This window comes from Dromiciops gliroides, chromosome 4, assembly GCF_019393635.1.
Source record: "Dromiciops gliroides isolate mDroGli1 chromosome 4, mDroGli1.pri, whole genome shotgun sequence".
Lineage (NCBI taxonomy): Eukaryota > Metazoa > Chordata > Mammalia > Microbiotheria > Microbiotheriidae > Dromiciops > Dromiciops gliroides.
Window position 1 is genome coordinate 179,973,052 of NC_057864.1, and position 18,117 is coordinate 179,991,168.

General features: G+C 40.5%; 1 protein-coding gene across 2 annotated transcripts in view; it reads left to right on the forward strand.

Annotated features, from left to right (window-relative positions):
- Window positions 1-439: 439 nt before the first annotated feature.
- EZH1 (enhancer of zeste 1 polycomb repressive complex 2 subunit) overlaps window positions 440-18,117 on the forward strand; it is a 44,047-nt gene continuing 26,369 nt past the window's right edge. The window contains exons 1-9 of one of the 2 annotated variants that reach the window (XM_044000795.1): window positions 440-526; window positions 10,104-10,155; window positions 10,779-10,899; window positions 11,097-11,225; window positions 12,385-12,504; window positions 13,884-14,004; window positions 15,498-15,677; window positions 16,633-16,780; window positions 17,702-17,865. In XM_044000795.1, coding sequence (XP_043856730.1) covers window positions 523-526; window positions 10,104-10,155; window positions 10,779-10,899; window positions 11,097-11,225; window positions 12,385-12,504; window positions 13,884-14,004; window positions 15,498-15,677; window positions 16,633-16,780; window positions 17,702-17,865 — 1,039 coding nt within the window. In that variant the 5' untranslated portion in view covers window positions 440-522. The remainder of the gene's footprint in view (window positions 527-10,103; window positions 10,156-10,778; window positions 10,900-11,096; window positions 11,226-12,384; window positions 12,505-13,883; window positions 14,005-15,497; window positions 15,678-16,632; window positions 16,781-17,701; window positions 17,866-18,117) is intronic. The other variant, XM_044000796.1, reaches the window with a different exon arrangement.

Consider the following 18,117-nt stretch of genomic DNA (forward strand, 5'->3'; position numbering starts at 1 on the left):
AGTAAGTGTCAAGTGTCTGAGGCCACATTTGAACTCAGGTCATCCTGAAGCCAAGGTCGGTGCTTTATCCTCTTCAACACCTAGCTTCCTCCCCACCCCCACCCCTCCCAAACATTTCTTAAGCTCTTGGTGCTTTGCACATAGTAAGAGCTTTTTCTATAAATAGAAAAGTAATATGCCAGTCCACAGCTCATTCTAATGATGTTTTAGGTTAATGTGGAATTAGTGACTAGGGTCTCCAGTAAGTTGGAAACCTGAAGGACTTGCCCATCCCGTTTCACTTAGTCCAGCCTTCCAAGGCGGGAGTGGGGGCGCCAAGCGCCCGCGCCACAGACAGAGGTTGGAGAGCGCAAAGGGAGCACGCGCTGAGAGGCCTGCGAAGCCAGCCCCGCCTACGCAGGCGCACTGTGCGCCTGCGGTCCTGAGCAAGCGCAGAAAAAAAGACTGCGCGGGGGGCGGGGCGAGGCGGCTAGCAGTACGCATGCGTCTTGGCCGCTGGGTTCCCGAACATAGGGATGGAAGATGAGTGAGTAAACAAGTCCGGGGGCCGGGCGAGCTGGGGCTCAGCGGGGGGGCTGGGGAGCCTGTCGACTGGAGCGGAGGGGCCGGGGGTGAAGAGGGGGTGGAGACGTAGGACGAGGGTGACAGCCAGCCAGGCCGCGTTTATGGGGAGGACCCCTGGCTCCGGGCTGTGAGGAAGGAAGGAAGATCTTGCGAGTGGGAAGGGGGAAAACCCCTTAGGCGTTAGGAGAGGAGGGCTTGTGAGGGGCGTGAGGGAGCTGTCTAGGCTCTGGGAGCACCCTGGAAGGGGGGGGGGGAAATGAGTTAGTGGAGGCGGGGCGCGTGAGGTTGGGGGGGAAGGAGACTTTTGAGGAAGGGAGAATGGGGGGAGGTGCTGAGAGTCCACGAAGGGGGGGATGGGCGGGGCGCGCCAGGTGCAAGTAGGTGTCCTGCCACTGGGGCATCCCTTGGAAGGGGAGGTGTGTTTTAAGAGAGTCGTCGTAGGTTTTTGGGGGTGGGGTAACTTTAGGAGAGAAATCCCTGTGGAGCGAGCAAGGCGGGGGGGGGGGAAGTGGGGTATATGGGAAAATGGGCTTCTTTTAGGGGATAAGGGAGTTTTCTCTGAGGGGAATTCCACTTTGCAGGTTGGGGTGCATAACAGTAAAAGATGAATGTATGCCGGGAATGGGTGTGTACGTTTAGACTTTGAATGAAAGGGGGCCTGAAATCCTTAAAGGATATGTATGTGTGCGGCCCCTCCCCCCCTTACCTCCGCTTGAATTACGACCACCTTACTTTAAAAGGTCCTGATTATCTCTTGCCAGGACCCTGGGAGGTAAACACTATTATTATGCCCTTTTTGCCGACCTATATTAAGTGATTTGCCCAGGGTCATACAGCTGAGTCTACTTTTGAACTCAGGTTTTCCTGACTGCAGGTCCAGCTCTCTACCTTAACTGGTCTTCCTCTACAAACTTTACGTACTGTGTGTTAGGCGAGAAGCAATTTTGCATAAGAGAGAAACAAGCCTTGGTGTCAGGAAAACTTGGTCAAGCACTGCCTCTGACGGTTTGCTGGCTGGGTCATCATAGGCAACTTCCCTTAATAAACCTCATTGTGCAGAAGAGTAGCTGATTTACATTTGGTGGAAGGATCTCTTACATTGTGTCAATTTGCTGCACGGATGAAATCATAATAATCGGAAGTGAAGTTATAGGTCTGGATCTTTCCTTCCACCCACATATAAAATATACAAAGAAGTCTTCGGGACACTATAGTTACCCCGACATAAAATGAAAAACAATTCTTGCTCTCAAGAAGTTCCAACTATACTAAGACATGCAACATGTGAATGGATAAGTAAGACGGGGAGAACTTTGAATAACCCCTAAGGCTAGTTATTTGTCCTCTACTCGGACCTCTATGCAGCCTTCCTAAAGATTAGATCATTCTTCTGCTCAAAAATGTTTCTGATGCCTCTTGGATAAAACGCAAACTCTTTTCTCTCTCTCTCTCTCTCTCTCTCTCTCTCTCTCTCTCTCTCTCTCTCTCTCTCTCTCTTTTTTTTTTTAGTGAGGCAATTGGGGTTAAGTGACTTGCCCAGGGTCACACAGCTAGTAAGTGTTAACTGTCTGAGGCCAGATTTGAAGCCAGGTACTCCTGACTCCAGGGCCGGTGCTCTATCCACTGCACCACCTAGCTGCCCCAGTAAATGCAAACTCTTAAACCTTGTGTTGAATACCCTCCACAATCTGACTTCAGCATACTTTTCCAGCCACATTTCATCTACTCTACATTAGAGCCAAATTGGACTATTCCTACCTGCTTCCCAAACTCAACATTTCATCTTCTACTATTGTGTATTTCCACAAACTGGATTGTGATTGTTCTTGTACTGTGTCTCTCAAAAGCATCATCTTCCTTCGTGGCCCTTTTGAGGTTGCATAGGCTATGTGGAACCCCCAAGTTGTTATTGTTCTTTCTCTCTTTAAAATACGTTGTGTATTCCCCCAGTAGAACATTGAGTATTTAAGAGCAGGGATTATGTTGCTTTTTTTTTCTTTATAGTTGGTCATTAAACATATATTAAGTGCCTACTCTGAGTTGACATTATCCCAAGAGCACAGTGTATCTTTGGAGATACTGTCATGGGGAAGATGGGGTAGGCGGTTTGGGGTCCTTAGGAATTCCTCTTTAAAGAATTACACCCTCTTGCACACAAAACCAGTTAGAATAAGATAGTAATTTATTTAGAGGAAGGGAAGGGAAGGGACGAGAAACCATGAAAGAAATCCTTAGACTTCTCATGGGGAGAAGGCATGGCACAGAGGCATGGCTCTGAGATACCAATCTCCTCGAGCAGGAGACTGGCAGGTACTTTTATGGAGGATTGATGGTGGTGACCATCTGACTGTGGGAAGTTCCTTTTGTGAGAGAGGACCATCCCCCACTGGTGGTGGCTGGAGGAATTGGGTGAGGGGTGGCTGCAGATCTCTGAAGCAATCTCCTCAGGACACAAAGGAAGCAGGCACACCCAAATTTATCTCCCCAGGGTTGAGGGAGACTAGAATGAAGGGTGGAGGTCCCATAGCTAGCTCAGTCTGATCTGGTTCCACTTATCTCTTTAGGTGTGTCTGCCCTTTGGTTTAGTTTCTCAAGGAGAAGGTTCTTTGATGTGCCCCTAGAGAACTTCTGGGGTGCCCTGGGCCCATAACAATACTAAGGAAGGTTAAAACAGGGTTCTTACTATCAAGTAGTAACTATTGACATAGAAGCTATATACACTGTAACTGCAAGGTAATTCCCAGAAAGAAGGTACTAGTGACTGAGGGCACCCAAAAAGGCTTCCCGGTTGTATTTGATTTAAATCCGGAATGAGGCCAGAGGCAGAGGTGAGGAGGAAGAGCATTCCAGACTTGGAGGACAGCTTCCTCTTCCAGGGAGGAGGCACAGATTTGGAGGTGGCCTGTTGTAGTTGAGGAACAGCAAATAGGCCAATATAGCTGGATTATAGGATGAATGGAGAAAACCGAAGTTTAAAAAAAAAAACTGGCAAAGTAGGAAGGGACCAGATTGTGAAGGATTTTATTGGGGAGGTGGGGAGCAGGGAGGTTACATTGTCAAACATGGGCTTTAGGATGGATTGTCCTGGGGAGGAATGTGAGACAGCAGGACCCACCAGAATGCTGCAGTCTTTTACTAGAGTGTCTTGAGATGATGAGGGTCTGTATATTGCTGATAACTAGCACATTGCTTTGTGTATAGCAGGAACTTAATGTTTATTAAAATGGGAGGCTAGGTGAGCCCCTTCCTTAGAACACTGGCTCAGCAGTGATTGATTGTAATGGTATAGCCCCTTCCCTAGATTTGCTTAGGAAATCTGTCCCTTCACATAAACAATTACCCTCTTCCAGGGCTTTAGATGATAAAGAGAGAGATTCTTCATCAGTTTTCTAATCCTTTTGAAAAGTGCTGTGATCTGAGGTCTTTGTAAGAATGCTTCCCTTTTCAAACCCTGGAAAGATTATAGTGAAGGTGGCACTAGAGGGAGTCCTTATACACAGGAAGATGTATTTCTATTTGGAGGGGAGGCTCTTAATGTCCAGGAATGTGCTGTGTACAGAAACGTAATCTTGTTATTATCAAAGCCTGTGTTAGATGCCTTTATGAATGGTGTAGGGGAGCCAGTCTTTGCTATTCTCATCAAAAGTAAAGGGGCCAAGCTAGATAGGATAGAATTTTAGAACCAAAAGGGAGAATGTTGAATCTAATCCTTTTATTCTACAGATGAAGAAACTGGGACTTGAGGTGAAATGACATGTCCAGTCATACATTCATTTCTGACTGAGCTGGAGTTGGAGCATAAGCTGTCCTGGCTCCTGGCTTAGTATTCTTAAGTGACACCAAGATCCCTTTCAGCCCTAAAATTTTATTGCATTTTGAATGACAAGTTGTCTCACTATTGGGAGTGGGGGAGGGGGGGAGAGGGGTTGTTTATTTTGTAGTTTGTAACCATTGTGTCTTTTTAAGACAGCTAGAAAATCCAATCCAGTAAACATTTATTAAGTATCTACTATGTGCCAGACACTGTGCTAAGTGCTGGAGATACATTTCATCCTCTTGTTGTTTGTCCTTCGTTCTTTGAAGAGGACCATGACATCAGGAGGTGATGTCATGACTTGTACTGAATTGGATTGAAGTGAGGGAGGGCTATGCAAGGTCACCACTGTTTCCTCCAGAGCTCTCTAGGTCCAGTGGTAAGATAAAGATCAGGATGACTGGAGATAGTCCTAGATGTTTTAAGGCAATTAGGGTTAAGTGACTTGCCTTGGTTCACACAGCTAGTAAGTGTCTGAGGTGAGATTTGAACTGAGGTGCTCTTGACTCCAGCACCAGTGCTCCATCCACTGTACCACTTAGCTGTCTCACTGAGGATACAATTAATTTAAAGAAAGACAGCTAGCTGTGTGGCCCTGGGCAAATCACTTAACCCTCATTGCCCTGCAAAAAAAAAAAAAGAAGAAGAAAAAGAAAGACAGTCCATGCCCACAATGAGTTTAAAATCTAAAGAAAAATAATGATAACAATAATTGCCAAGATTTATATAGAACCTTAAGGTTTGTAAAGTGCTTTACGTGTGCTATCTGAAAATAGAGGATGAGAAAACTAGTCAGATCTATTCCCTTTGGTTTAACAAGACTGTTGAGCCAAAATTTCATGCTATTCTCTAAGTAAAGTTAGAAAATCCAAGTTGATGAAAAGCATTTGCTAGGCACTTACCATGTGATGGTGAAGATGAGGACCTGTGATCAAGGGAGTACAGAGAAGAGGGGCTTAGGTCTCCCAGGCATAGCTTTTGGAGTCCAGTTTGGAAGCTAGAGCAGTAAGCAGCAGCAGTGGTATTGAGAACCAGAGGAAGGAAGAGGGGCCATCGACTAAAACTACCTCCAAGGACTGGACTGTCTTTTTACAGAGGTGTTAGCAAGAAAATGGTACTTTGGGCCTAACAAAAAGATCTGATCATCCTGCCTTTTCTCTATTATTAATTGGAGCTTTAATGTTTTAGCCTTAGATTCAGAGTTATGCTTAGAAAGTAGTTTAGTTTTAGCAATTTATTGTACTCTACTCTCTGGCACAATGACTTACTTTGCATGATGAACTTACTAAAACTCTTTGCTCATTATTGTATTTTGGATACTCAGTAAATAATAATGGACACTCAGTAAATATTAAACTTTGTACTGAGTATCACTTGGCAGGTACCTGCCAAGATGTCCCTACTCTTGTTTTCTGAACTTTTGTATCTGATGTTAATTTCTTTTTTCTTTTTTTTTTGCGGGGCAATGAGGGTTAAGTGACTTGCCCAGGGTCACACAGCTAGTAAGTGTCAAGTGTCTGAGGTCGGATTTGGAACTCAGGTACTCCTGAATCCAGGGCCGGTGCTTTATCCACTGTACCACCGAGCTGCCCCTATCTGATGTTAATTTGACTTTAAACTCAGTATCTTTATTTCAGGTGTAGGAGTGTTTAGTGCACATGGCATACTATAATTTCTTTACAAAGCATTTTAAGATTTGCAAAGCTCTTTCATCACAACAGTTCTGTGATGCAAGTGATGTATATATTGTCTCATTTACAGATGAAGAAAAGGAAGCACAGACGATTGTAAGCAGCAAGTAGTAATGTCTCCATTAGTCCATGCTTCATTTTAGTAAAGCGTTATTTTGTTTTTTGAAGTCACAAGCTTAAATTTTGAGATACATTTGCAGAGTGCCTTTATTGCATGATTTCAGAAGAAGATTATATATTTTGAAAGATTCCTCTATTAACATATATTGGAGAATAAATTTTAAAGATATGTTGGACACACAGCCACAGAGTCAATTGTAACTGGAACACTGTAATTAGTGATTGCTACAAAAATAATTTAATTCTGTGTGCTATTAGAGCTCTTTACAGGTACAAGTTGTCCCCTGTGGCTCATGTCTGTTTGGTTCAAGAAAGATCCTTGGACAGAAACTCTACCAAGAAATGAAGAAGAAAGAGATGGAAAATTTTTTTTAAGTCTGACAGTACAAATTGCCCCCCCCCCCCAACTTTAGCTTGATGAACAAATAAAATTACTTAAGAAAAAGTAGTGATACCATTAAACTTCTCCTGAAGCCAAACAAGTATTCCTACAAAGGATATTTTAAAAGTTTTTTAAAATATACAGTTTTGAAACTTGTATGTGTTTACAAATTGTAAAATTTTATACTATTGCTTTCTTTTTTTTTTTTTTTTAGTGAGGCAATTGGGGTTAAGTGACTTGCCCAGGGTCACACAGCTAGTAAGTGTTAAGTGTCTGAGGCTGGATTTGAACCCAAGTACTCCTGACTCCAGGGCTGGTGCTCTATCCACTGCGCCACCTAGCTGCCCCCTATACTATTGCTTTCTAACTGTATGCCCCCAAACAATTTCAAGAAGTCGTTTTTGTTTTTGTTTTTTTCAAGAAGTCTTTCTAGGCGAGACAGACTCCTTTTCAGATTTAGCCTTTGGCTGAGAAGTCATGAGTTTTTACAAGATGGGGAATGAAACATTTATTTTTCCTATAAAGAGTTGACTTGTAGATAGAATTAGAACTATAGGTCTTATTAGCACTTCTAATTTGCATTTCACCTGGCATTATAAATGGTAGCCTCACCTTCAGGTTTTTAACAGTAAAATCAAATGTTTCTTGAAAACCTTGGCTAGAAATAACACAGAAACTTCCATTTAAGATTCTTTAATAGGGGCAGCTAGGTGGCACAGTGGTTAGAACACCAGCCCTGGAGTCAGGAGTACCTGACCTGAGTTCAAATCCGGCCTCAGACACTTAACACTTACTAGCTGTGTGACCCTGGGCAAGTCACTTAACCCCAATTGCCTCACTAAAAAAAAAAAAAGGATTCTTTAATAGCCACAATCACTGTATTTTGGAGATTATTTTTAATTTGATAAGTGAACACTTGCAATATAGGAATAAAAATTGTTTTTAAAGACTTCTCAGGCTAGCACTCAGCTGGAATCTGAGCTTTTTTTTTGCAAGTCTTTATGACTAAAAAAAATTTCTAATTGAAATATGAAGCACTATTTGTGTGCCTGTTTCTTTTAGCCCTGTCCTAGTGACAGTTTTGGAGTTTGGGCTTTTGATTTTTTTTACCTTGACTAGTTTGATGGCTTTTTGTTCTTTTTTTTTCCTAACTTTTTCATTTTTTAATCTGTTTGCTCCAAGCTGTATAGCTTTACCTCTCTAGAACATTAGGTACTAATTTTCAAATCAACTTTTAGGACATTGGGAAATTGAGGACCCAGTTAAAAACACAAATCAAATTAATATTGGCTCAAGGACAAAAGATTCAAGTATAACTTTAGTTATGAAAGGGGAAATGTGGCTAAATTTATATTGTGGTAGGTTAAAGCTCAGTGGGGGCAGCTAGGTGGCACAGTGGATAGAGCACCGGCCCTGGATTCAGGAGGACCTGGGTTCAAATCCAGCCTCAGGCACTTGACACTTACTAGCTGTGTGACCCTGGGCAAGTCACTTAACCCTCCTTGCCCCACCAAAAAAAAAAGTTAAAGCTCAGTGACATATTTGTATGTTTTCAGATCTAATAAAATACGTTATTAAAAATAAAACTGATGATACTCATTGTTGGATACTGCATTGTGTCTACTATGTATTATCTGTTTCCCTAACTATGGGAAGCCATATTTCTTTTATCACATAATTTTCAACCACCATCTTTCCCCAGCAAAAATATTAATATTGTCATTGTTGTTTTTTTGTGGGATCATCTCTAACAACCATCTCTTCCAGATAACTTTTCTTTAGCACCAGTGGTGCTAGGCACATTTTTCCTTAAGAGACTTGATCCCTGGTAGCCTATGCATCCCTAATTAATCATATTACTTCAGAAAGCTTAATGAGTTTCAAAAAGAGCAGCAGTGAAATATAAGTTTGAAATCAGTTCTTTGGGAAGCCAGTGTGTCTATTTAGTGTTACATTCTGGTGACATTAAAGCTCTGTAATGTGGTTTAAAGTGGAAATTGCCTGTGTTTTTAGAGGGAAACTATTTTGTACTGGTTCAGAACCAAGAATTATAGGATTTTGAACTGGAGGAGCCTAGAAATCATCTGGTCCAACCCCCTCATTTTATAGCTGAGGCTAAAAGAGGTCAAGTGACTTGCCCAAGATCACACAGCTAGTAAACAGTAGAGTTAGGATTTGAACCCAGGTTCTAACTATTGCACTATTCAGAGCAGTTTGTCAGTATGTTTTGTTCCTGTTAGGAAGTATATGACAACCTATTCTGGGAACTGGAAGTTTCTGTGAGTGGCATATATTTTCATACTTCAATAATTACATAACTTGGGGGGAAAAGCTACTTCAATCTTTATTTGCTTTATTCGAATTCTGTCTTTTGGAGAAGGACTTGGAAAGCGAAGTCATAGAATTCAGAAATTTGATTGTGTTATTTTACATTTTTTACTCAGGAATTAATTTGAGCTCATGATAGGTAGATTTAAATTGGTACCCTTTAAAAAATAGTTCCTTGCTTTCTTCACAATTCAGCAGGTTTACCATAATATTAGACTGATCAGTATAGTTATATTTCTTTTAAAATCCGAGTACATAAAATTGTGTCTTTGAAGCATTGAATGGGACACGTGCTTTAAATCTTACTCTTTTGTTGAGTATTAATTATTTTCTGGGTGGGAGGAAGTACTAATAATTTCAAAACCTTATGGAAAATTGGAAATTAAATCCTTAAAAAAAACTTTATAAGAAAACAAAACAAAACAAAAATAGACCTAAAAATCTGATATCCTTTGAAGTTTGTGGTATTTTGGAATTTGTGTCTGACAGAAATGTCCTTACCCTTGTGCTTCCATTCAGCCTAAGTACCTTGATGTAGTAAGAATCTTCGTGGTTCTGAGTCTGACAACCTTCCAGAAACTGATGCAGACAGTATTTTGGGGTACTTAAGCATGAAATGAACTAACTTGTTGAGAAACCTAATTAGCCATCATCTTTCTCTCAGTCACATTAGCTGTTCATGTTTGTTTCTGCTCTAAAATGATAATGGAGCATACTAGCTGGACCTGGATTAAAGAAATATAGCCAGGCTGGTAGTTGCAGCAGGTTAGTCACATATGGCTGGAAATAGCTTTTGTTATAAGAAAATGATATGTTTGCCAGTTCCCAAGAGACTATTTTGAGGTCTTGACTTACATGCAAGAAGAATGATGGTAGAACTTTTGAAATCAGGTGAATACTGGAGTTAGCCCTATCCTGAGGATCTGACTGGACTCCATTTTTACAAGAGTTGAATTCTTTCAGTTTTGATTTGTCTTCTTGTCTTATATTGCTATTGAAGATCCCAAGTCATCCTATAAAAGCTCCTAGTTTTCCTGTAGCCCTTCTGTGAGGCAAATAGAATGTATTGCATTTTGTAACCAACATCCCTAAACTGCTACTTCTTATGCTGCCTGGCAGCTAACTTTCTGCCTGCTCCCTGATACCAGTTTCCAAAGTAACCTAGAGGGACTTTAAAGGTAATTCAAGCTCCCTTGTTTTGTAGGTAAGAAAACTGATGACCACAGAGGGAAAGTGACTTGCTCAAAGTTGAACAGGTAAATCAATAACTGCATAGCTAGTAATCAAACCCTGACCTTTTGGTTGTGAATCCATACCCCTTCTACCTCAATACATTGAATTATACTGTCATATGTAAAGCTTCAGACTGAGAAGTAAAATCATATCATTTTTGTAATCTATCTTTATTGTTGGACATCTGAGGGGTTAATATCAGTGTTTTCTGAGGATGATGGCATGAACAGCTTCATATTCTTTCACTGGTCTGCTTTGATATTTAATCCATGCTTACTAAAAAATCTTGTTATTCAGGAGGGTGGGTCCTCAAACTTAAAAATAATTTGAGTGCTTACTGTGAGAGAAACTCTTGAGAGGTAAATGGAAAGAAACAACAGTTGAAATAAGAAAGGAAGAACAGAGCCTCCTAAAAAATGTGAACTAACCCTACCTATGACATGAATGTTAAAGGATAGCTCTATGAATGGAAACTGTTTTAATTGGACCCATGGGATTGAGTGTCTGTAATTAGTATTTTGGGGGGGATAGATTTAATTAGGAATGAAAACATGAACTGACCACATCTGTTTAGCTTTAGGGAGTACTCTATTTTTCAGGCAATGAAAATGTTCCGTTCCCTCATACTTGTCTTTTTTCATTACAGCAAAATGGATATCCCAAATTCTCCCACCTCCAAATGCATCACTTATTGGAAGAGAAAAGTTAAATCTGAGTACATGCGACTTCGACAGCTCAAACGGTTTCAGGCAAATATGGGTGCAAAGGTAAGGGAAAGTACTTAAAAAGACCTTTTTAAAAAGTCAATCTTGAAGTTATGTTTGGATGGCTACTAAGGTTTTATTTTTAAATTTTGAGTTACTGAGCTAGTGTTGGGTGGTTGCAGGGTGTTTGGTTTTTTGTTTTTTTTTTTCCCTCTTATTTTGAAATCTCAAGTAATGAGCCCTTCCCTTGGCTTTGCTAGGCTCTGTTTGTGGCCAATTTTGCAAAAGTTCAAGAAAAAACTCAGATCCTTAATGAAGACTGGAAGAGGCTCCGAATCCAGCCTGTTCAATTGATGAAGCCTGTGAGTGGGCATCCTTTCCTCAAAAAGGTACTTTTGGTGCCCTTGACCGATACAGCCTACTGGGTTTCCCAAAGGGAATCTTCCCTTTTATTCCATATAATGGTGGCTTAGTCTCCATTCCTATTCTTCAGCCGTCCTGCTGGGAACAGCATAGTATAATAGAAAGAAAATTTACTGATTGGGAGTGGCCAGATATTCATTAACTCCCAGACATGCTGCTTAACAACTTTTGTGACTGGGTAAATCATTTCTCTTTCTCTGGGCTTCAGTTATCTTAGATATGAAATGAAAAAGTTTAGAAAGCTGAAGATCCCTTCCGACATTCGATCCCATGGTCCTGTGTGATGGTCTGTATATATAATTTATTGAGGAATCAGTGAGCTAGAAATACTTTATTGGCAGCTACTATATTCAAGTCTCAATTTGTGCATTTTTCTGAAACAAAGTTTTAACAAGTTAACTTCCTCTTACCACTTAATCCACTTTTTTTTTCTTGTCAGTTGAAGTATGTTTAGGAACTGCCAACTAATTTTTATTGTATTTACTTAAGCAAAATATAACTAGAATGGCATGAAGGAAGGAATAACTATTTTCCAAAACAAATAGAAATTGATTTTTGATAATCCAGTCTAGTTCTGCATTCTTCAGTTCCATTAGGATGAATAGCAGAGTGTATCATATAAAAAGAGAACATTTTTTAAAAGTAACTTAATTTATGAGTGGCACTTACCAGAAACATATGTAACAATAGGTGTGCCTATTTTGTAGCTCTGTTGATGGTGCCAACTTTGCTTTTTGGATTTCAAAGAAAACATTTCAAAGTTGACCTCCTGGGACACTCAGGGATATACTTTTATAATCCTTTGTTTTGCTGGTATGCACACTACATTATAAATTGTATTTCCCTATACCTAGTACAATGTAGGCACCCAGTTTAGGTTAATTAAGATATTGATAAGACTCTATCCCCAGTTTTGCTTGCTTATTAGGTCACTGAGGAGGAAACTGTTTATTGATATTTGAATCAGCAAACCTCTACACATGAGGAACAGTTTGTTTCAAAACCTCTTACAGATACATTCAGGAAAATTAGAAGATTCGAGGGGTCAGTATGAAAGGGAACTTCAATGTCCACTCAGAGCTATGTGTATCATCTCCCCTCTTCCTTTACTTGCTTGTATTGCAGTGTACTGTAGAAAGCAATTTTCCAGGATTTGACAGCCAGGATATGTTAATGAGATCTCTGAATACAGTTGCACTGGTGCCTATCATGTATTCCTGGTCTCCTCTCCAGCAAAATTTCATGGTATGTAGTAAAAGCATTATGACATGATTAAAGTATATAAATAATTGTTGCTAATGTAAAGAGCTCCTCTGAAAGTGAAGGTTTTCCTAATATTTAACATACCATAGATAAAACAAGACAGAATGTTGTTATTAACTTCCTAAGAAAGCAGAACTGCAAACTGTTTTTAACTTGTTTTATTCTGTACTTTCAGAATTACACTTCAGAATTGCTATTCTAGGTAGTTTTCTGGGAAGAATAACACTAAACAATATTCCTGTTTCTCTGGCTTTCCTGGTGCAATGTTATATAGCATTATATGGCACAGGAGGGAAGTGGGTATAGGTTAATTTTTCCTAAAAAATCAGATTCCTGAGGGATAAATAATAACTCTTGATGGGGCAATCCTTTCTGAGCTGCCCAAAGGCTGAAGGCTCTGAAAGTAATGAAGGTAAGTCTATAATCCTTTCATCTGTCTTTTTGCTTCCATTTCTGTTCAGGTAATTTATAACACTAATCTTGTAGTCAGTTTTTAGTTACCAGAATTGCTTATCTGTCTGGTAAGAGATTGTAAATCCATATTGTACTCTATTTAGGAGGATACTCTGGGAGAAAAAAATCAAAACCTAAGAGAATACTTTTCAGTACTTAGGAAATGGTTTAAGAATAATTATTCATTCCTAAGCCCAAGTGGCCCGTCTGTGTTGTTCATAAGTAGAAAATAACTGTAGCTCTCTGGTGTACACAATGCTTTTCAGGTTGCAGTGCTTAATAGGAGTAGTAATAAGTATTTTACTGTGGTCTGATTAGCTTTCCTCCATTATTTTATATATAATTCAGAAGTTGTATGTTTACCCAGCTCTTGCCATTTGAATGCCCATTTTGCTTCAGATCTTTGGGGCTTCTTTCCTTTTGTCTCCCTCTTTTGTTGAAAGATCTCTATGTGAACCATTTGTACTTCTCTGTCTATGAACTTAAACTACCTTCCTGCCACACAGATATATGAGGATAAAGTGAGATTCCGGGTGGAGACACTTTAAAAAATAAGTGTCTACCTAAGAACACTTGGGTGGCAGTATTACTAATAATATTAATACTGATTATAAACTTACCATTGGGTAACCCTCAGTGTATAAGTAAATATGCTTTTTTGGTAGCAGTATACTCCCTTTCCAGACAGCTCCATTCAGTACCATGTGAGGTAACCATTTCTCTGTACACAGAAAACCTTGAGTGACCAAAAGTATTTTGGGGAGCTCTCTTCCTTCCCTTTCTCCCTTTTCCTTCCCACACCCCTCCTTTCTATTGAAGAGGTTCAGCAGATTCCCACATAAGAAGAAGTAGCTACAGGGACAGAAATGCCTACTTAGTAGAATAAGCCTGGTCTGGTTTGTTTGCAGGTGGAAGATGAGACCGTTTTGTGCAATATTCCCTACATGGGAGATGAGGTTAAAGAAGAAGATGAAACTTTCATTGAAGAACTGATCAATAACTATGATGGGAAAGTCCATGGGGAAGAAGGTAGATACATAGGATCTCTGGGTCAGGTGCCTGGTTTGGGAGGACACACCATCTTGGTCTCATAACCTTCTTTATAGATGGGGCAGTCATTATTTTGCATTTAGGGGGCATTATATCCAGGAGACAAAATTTTAAATGAAAAGTATTCAGTGTTTACTATGTGCTAAGTTCTGGGAATACAAATAGAAGAATAAAGATAGCTCCTGTTTTCAAGGGGCTCCTACCCTAAATAGGACAAACATCCATATAAAAGAAAGTTCAAGTATAGGACAGATGGAAAGGCCTGGAAGCCCTAAGGATGCGGTAATGGTGTGGGTGGCAAGGCCCAGAAGTCTTTAGGTTATTTAGGCATTTCCCAAATGAAATTTAAGCACTAGAGGACACTGTTTTGTTTAATGGATGGCTAGGGAAATTAAAAGCAATTTATCACAAAAATATCAAGAGATTTCTATAGCTGGAAAAAAAAAAAACTTCTAAGACTTTTTTTGGGTCTGATTTTCTTCTCACCTGTGCAAGATGATGAGAAGGCACCTTCTATCATGCTACTTTGATCTAGGCATCTCTTCAGTGACCTGTAGAACAAATATACATAAGGAAGTTGACATGGTGGTCTGAACTTCTTAAAAGGAAGGCATTTGGAGTTCTAGAAAAAGCTAGCTGTGAATTAGGAGGATGATAGGGGCTAGGGAGGAGCTGAAGAAGGGCTTGTATTACCACCTATCATGGTACTTGCCTTCTAGCACCAGCTTTGTTATTATAATTCATTCCTGCCTTATAGCTCCCCCTACTGTTAAAATACTGATGCTCGCAAACTGAAATAGATTTTCTTCCATTAAGAAAAAAATCCTGTCCTCTGATACTTGATATTACTGATTGGTTTACTGATTACTACATCGTTGTTAGGACATATGCCAAGTATGGGATAAATTTTCATTCAAACTCTTTTGCCTGATCCACTGTGTGCCCAAGGATACATATTTATGATATATCTGGCTGAAGTTAGAAATGTAGTCTTTTTTTTTTTTTTTTTTGGTGAGGCAATTGGGGTTAAATGACTTGCCCAGTCACACAGCTAGTAAGTGTTAAATGTCTGAGGTCAGATTTGAACTCAGGTCCTCCTGAATCCAGGGCTGGTGCTCTATTCGCTGCACCACCTAGCTGCCCCAGAAATGTAGTCTTTAGTCTTAAATCAAGGCTATCTAAAACCCATTGGGGATCAGGTCTTAGTTTAATTGGCATCATGTTCTAACCAGCTGAGCTAACCACACTGTACTTAGAAAAGAGAAAACAACTAATTAAGAGATTGAATTTCTCAGACAATTCCTATCAGAATTTAAATTTGTGTTACCTAGGGTAAAGTGTCTGATATGTTACTGTAATGAGAATGCTGCCCAGTCTTGGACAACCAGAACATCAAGGTCTCAGGAGGGTTGTTCTAATAAGGCCCACAGATGGAATGTAAGAGAGAATTCCCCCCCCCCCTCCTTTTTCAGAGATGATCCCAGGTTCTGTCCTGATCAGTGATGCTGTGTTCCTGGAGTTGGTAGATGCCCTGAATCAGTACTCAGAGGAGGAAGAGGAGGGGCATAACAACGACTCTTCTGAAGGGAAACAGGAAGACAACAAGGAGGAGTTGCCGGTCCTTAGGAAGAGAAAACGACTCACCATTGAAGGTAGGTAGGGGTCCTGCATTCCACCAAGACGATGATTAGGATAAGGAAGATAGAGGACCTAAGAAGGGTCCTTGCTCACCAGAAGCTAATGGGCTACTCACTGGGCTAATTTTAAGGAAGCTCAACATTCCTGGCAACATAAAACAATGTATACTACCCTTCAGGGAATGAAAGAGGCAAAATTCAGAGGAAAATACTTGGCATTTTAAAAAAGTAGAAAAAGTCTATTGTAAAGTAACTTGAAATATTGTGGTTGGCATCTAGGTGGCACAGTGACAGGGGACCTGGAGCTAGGAAGAGATGAGTACGAGCCTGGCCTCAGACCCTTGGTAGCTGTGTGACCCTGGGCAATTCACAACCCTGCCATTTCAGCTTCCTCATCTGTGAAATAGGGATAATAGTGGAACCTACCTCCCAGGGTTGTGGTGAGGATCAAACGAGATAATAATTGTAAAGTGTTTTGCAAACCTTAAAGCATTATATAAATGCTAGCTAGCTATTGTTAGGTGTCATTCTTACGATCATATGATTTTTGAGCTAGAAAATCATTTAAAAATCCATTGAATCCTACTCCTTTATTGAGCAGGTAAGGAGACTGAAGCTCAAAGGGACTTGCTCAGGTTCACAGTCCAGTAAATAGGCCAGCCAAGATTCTGATCCAGGTCCTTTCCTCCTGGACCTCCCTATATCACCCTTTTAATTGGCTTCATCTGTAGTCTTGTTTTTCTAAAATCTTTTGCAGACTTAACTTGGGTTATTTTAGCTGTAACTTAATTTCTGTCCAGAGGTGTTGCTTATGTAGGGGCAACTCTTGCTGGCAGTATAGTATAGTATTTGAAAAGTCCAGACAGCAGTGATGTTTTCTACATGGTTCAAAGGAGCCAGGACCCAGATTTACTCTAGTAGTTCCAATCACAAAGCACCTGTGAAAGGGAAAAGGGCTTTTTTTTTCCAGGTTCTGATAATAGCCCCCAGAAGCTTTCTGTCATTTTTGGTTCAGGCAACAAAAAGAGTTCCAAGAAACAATTTCCAAATGACATGATCTTCAGCGCAATTTCTTCCATGTTCCCTGAGAATGGTGTTCCTGATGACATGAAAGAGAGGTAGGATAAGCTGCCTTGGGCCTCTTTGGGAATGACAGTCCAATCCACACTTCATCATGTTTATTTAGTTCCTCCCATGTACAGGATGGTGATACAAAAATGGAAGGAGATCTAGCCTCTCCCCTCAATGCGATTTCAGTCTTGTAGGGAAGATGAGACATGAATACAAGTTATTGTAATACAAATTAGAATATGATCAGCATGGAGAATCAATCTAGCCAAGGTACCCTGACAGTTGAAAGTTGTGGCAGTTTCTAGCTAACTATGTTCACAAAGCAACAAGCCCTGTTCACATGGCTGAAATAGATGATTTTCTTAACACTTTTGATTACCTCCTCCTCACAATTACCTCCTTGCTTACAACAGACTTTTGAAATTTGTTGTCTTTTGTTTTTATATTGTGTTCATTTCGGGATATACCCTTCCCTATCCAGGGGCGGGGGGGAGAAAAATGTAGTTCTTCAAAATCAATCAACACATGGACTGTATCTGCCAGACAGTAGGCAGTATTCAGTACTCATAATCTCCTACTTCTGATGAATTGAAGAGAAGGCATACTTTGTCATCCCCCTATAATAGACTTATAAAACCCCTCATCTGTGAAGGATCATTTTCTGTAGGCTTTTGAAAAATCTACACAGTGAGCTTTTTATTGTGACTGTTATAGTACCTGATGTAGCACATTTCCCCCCCATTCCCAGACAGTTCTATGTATATTGCAACTATACTAGTTTATACCCATTTAGATATGGCTCATTGTTTTCTCAGCTAGGCAGGAGAAAGATTCTAATCCTCCCTGGGCAGATCCTGCCTGAGGCATTTGTCAAAACTCATCCCCAAGCCTTCCCTCAGCAGAGTCCTTTTGCCTCTGTCCAGGAAACTGACCCTTGGAAAGAACTTCTACTCCCTTTTCTCACATAGGTATCGGGAACTCACAGAAGTATCGGATCCCAATGTTTTGCCTCCCCAGTGCACCCCAAACATCGATGGCCCCTGTGCCAAGTCTGTGCAGCGAGAACAGTCACTGCATTCCTTCCACACGCTCTTCTGCCGACGCTGCTTCAAATATGACTGCTTCCTTCATCGTGAGTGAGGATGCTTCCTCTGACCTAGCTCCCACTCTTCCCCTTTCCCTTTCTACTGCATTCAGGAGACTTTAAGAACTTCCCATGTATGAGTTTTGTAGGAGGCACCAGGCATCCATCTGGAGCCTTCAGTTTTTCCCTTGAATTTTGGTATACAAAGAGCCAGTTCCATTTCCCTCTGTTTAGCAATGGCTCTGATTTTTGGTCTCCAGTCATCTTCATTTGAAGAAAATAATCGGAGGGGCGGCTAGG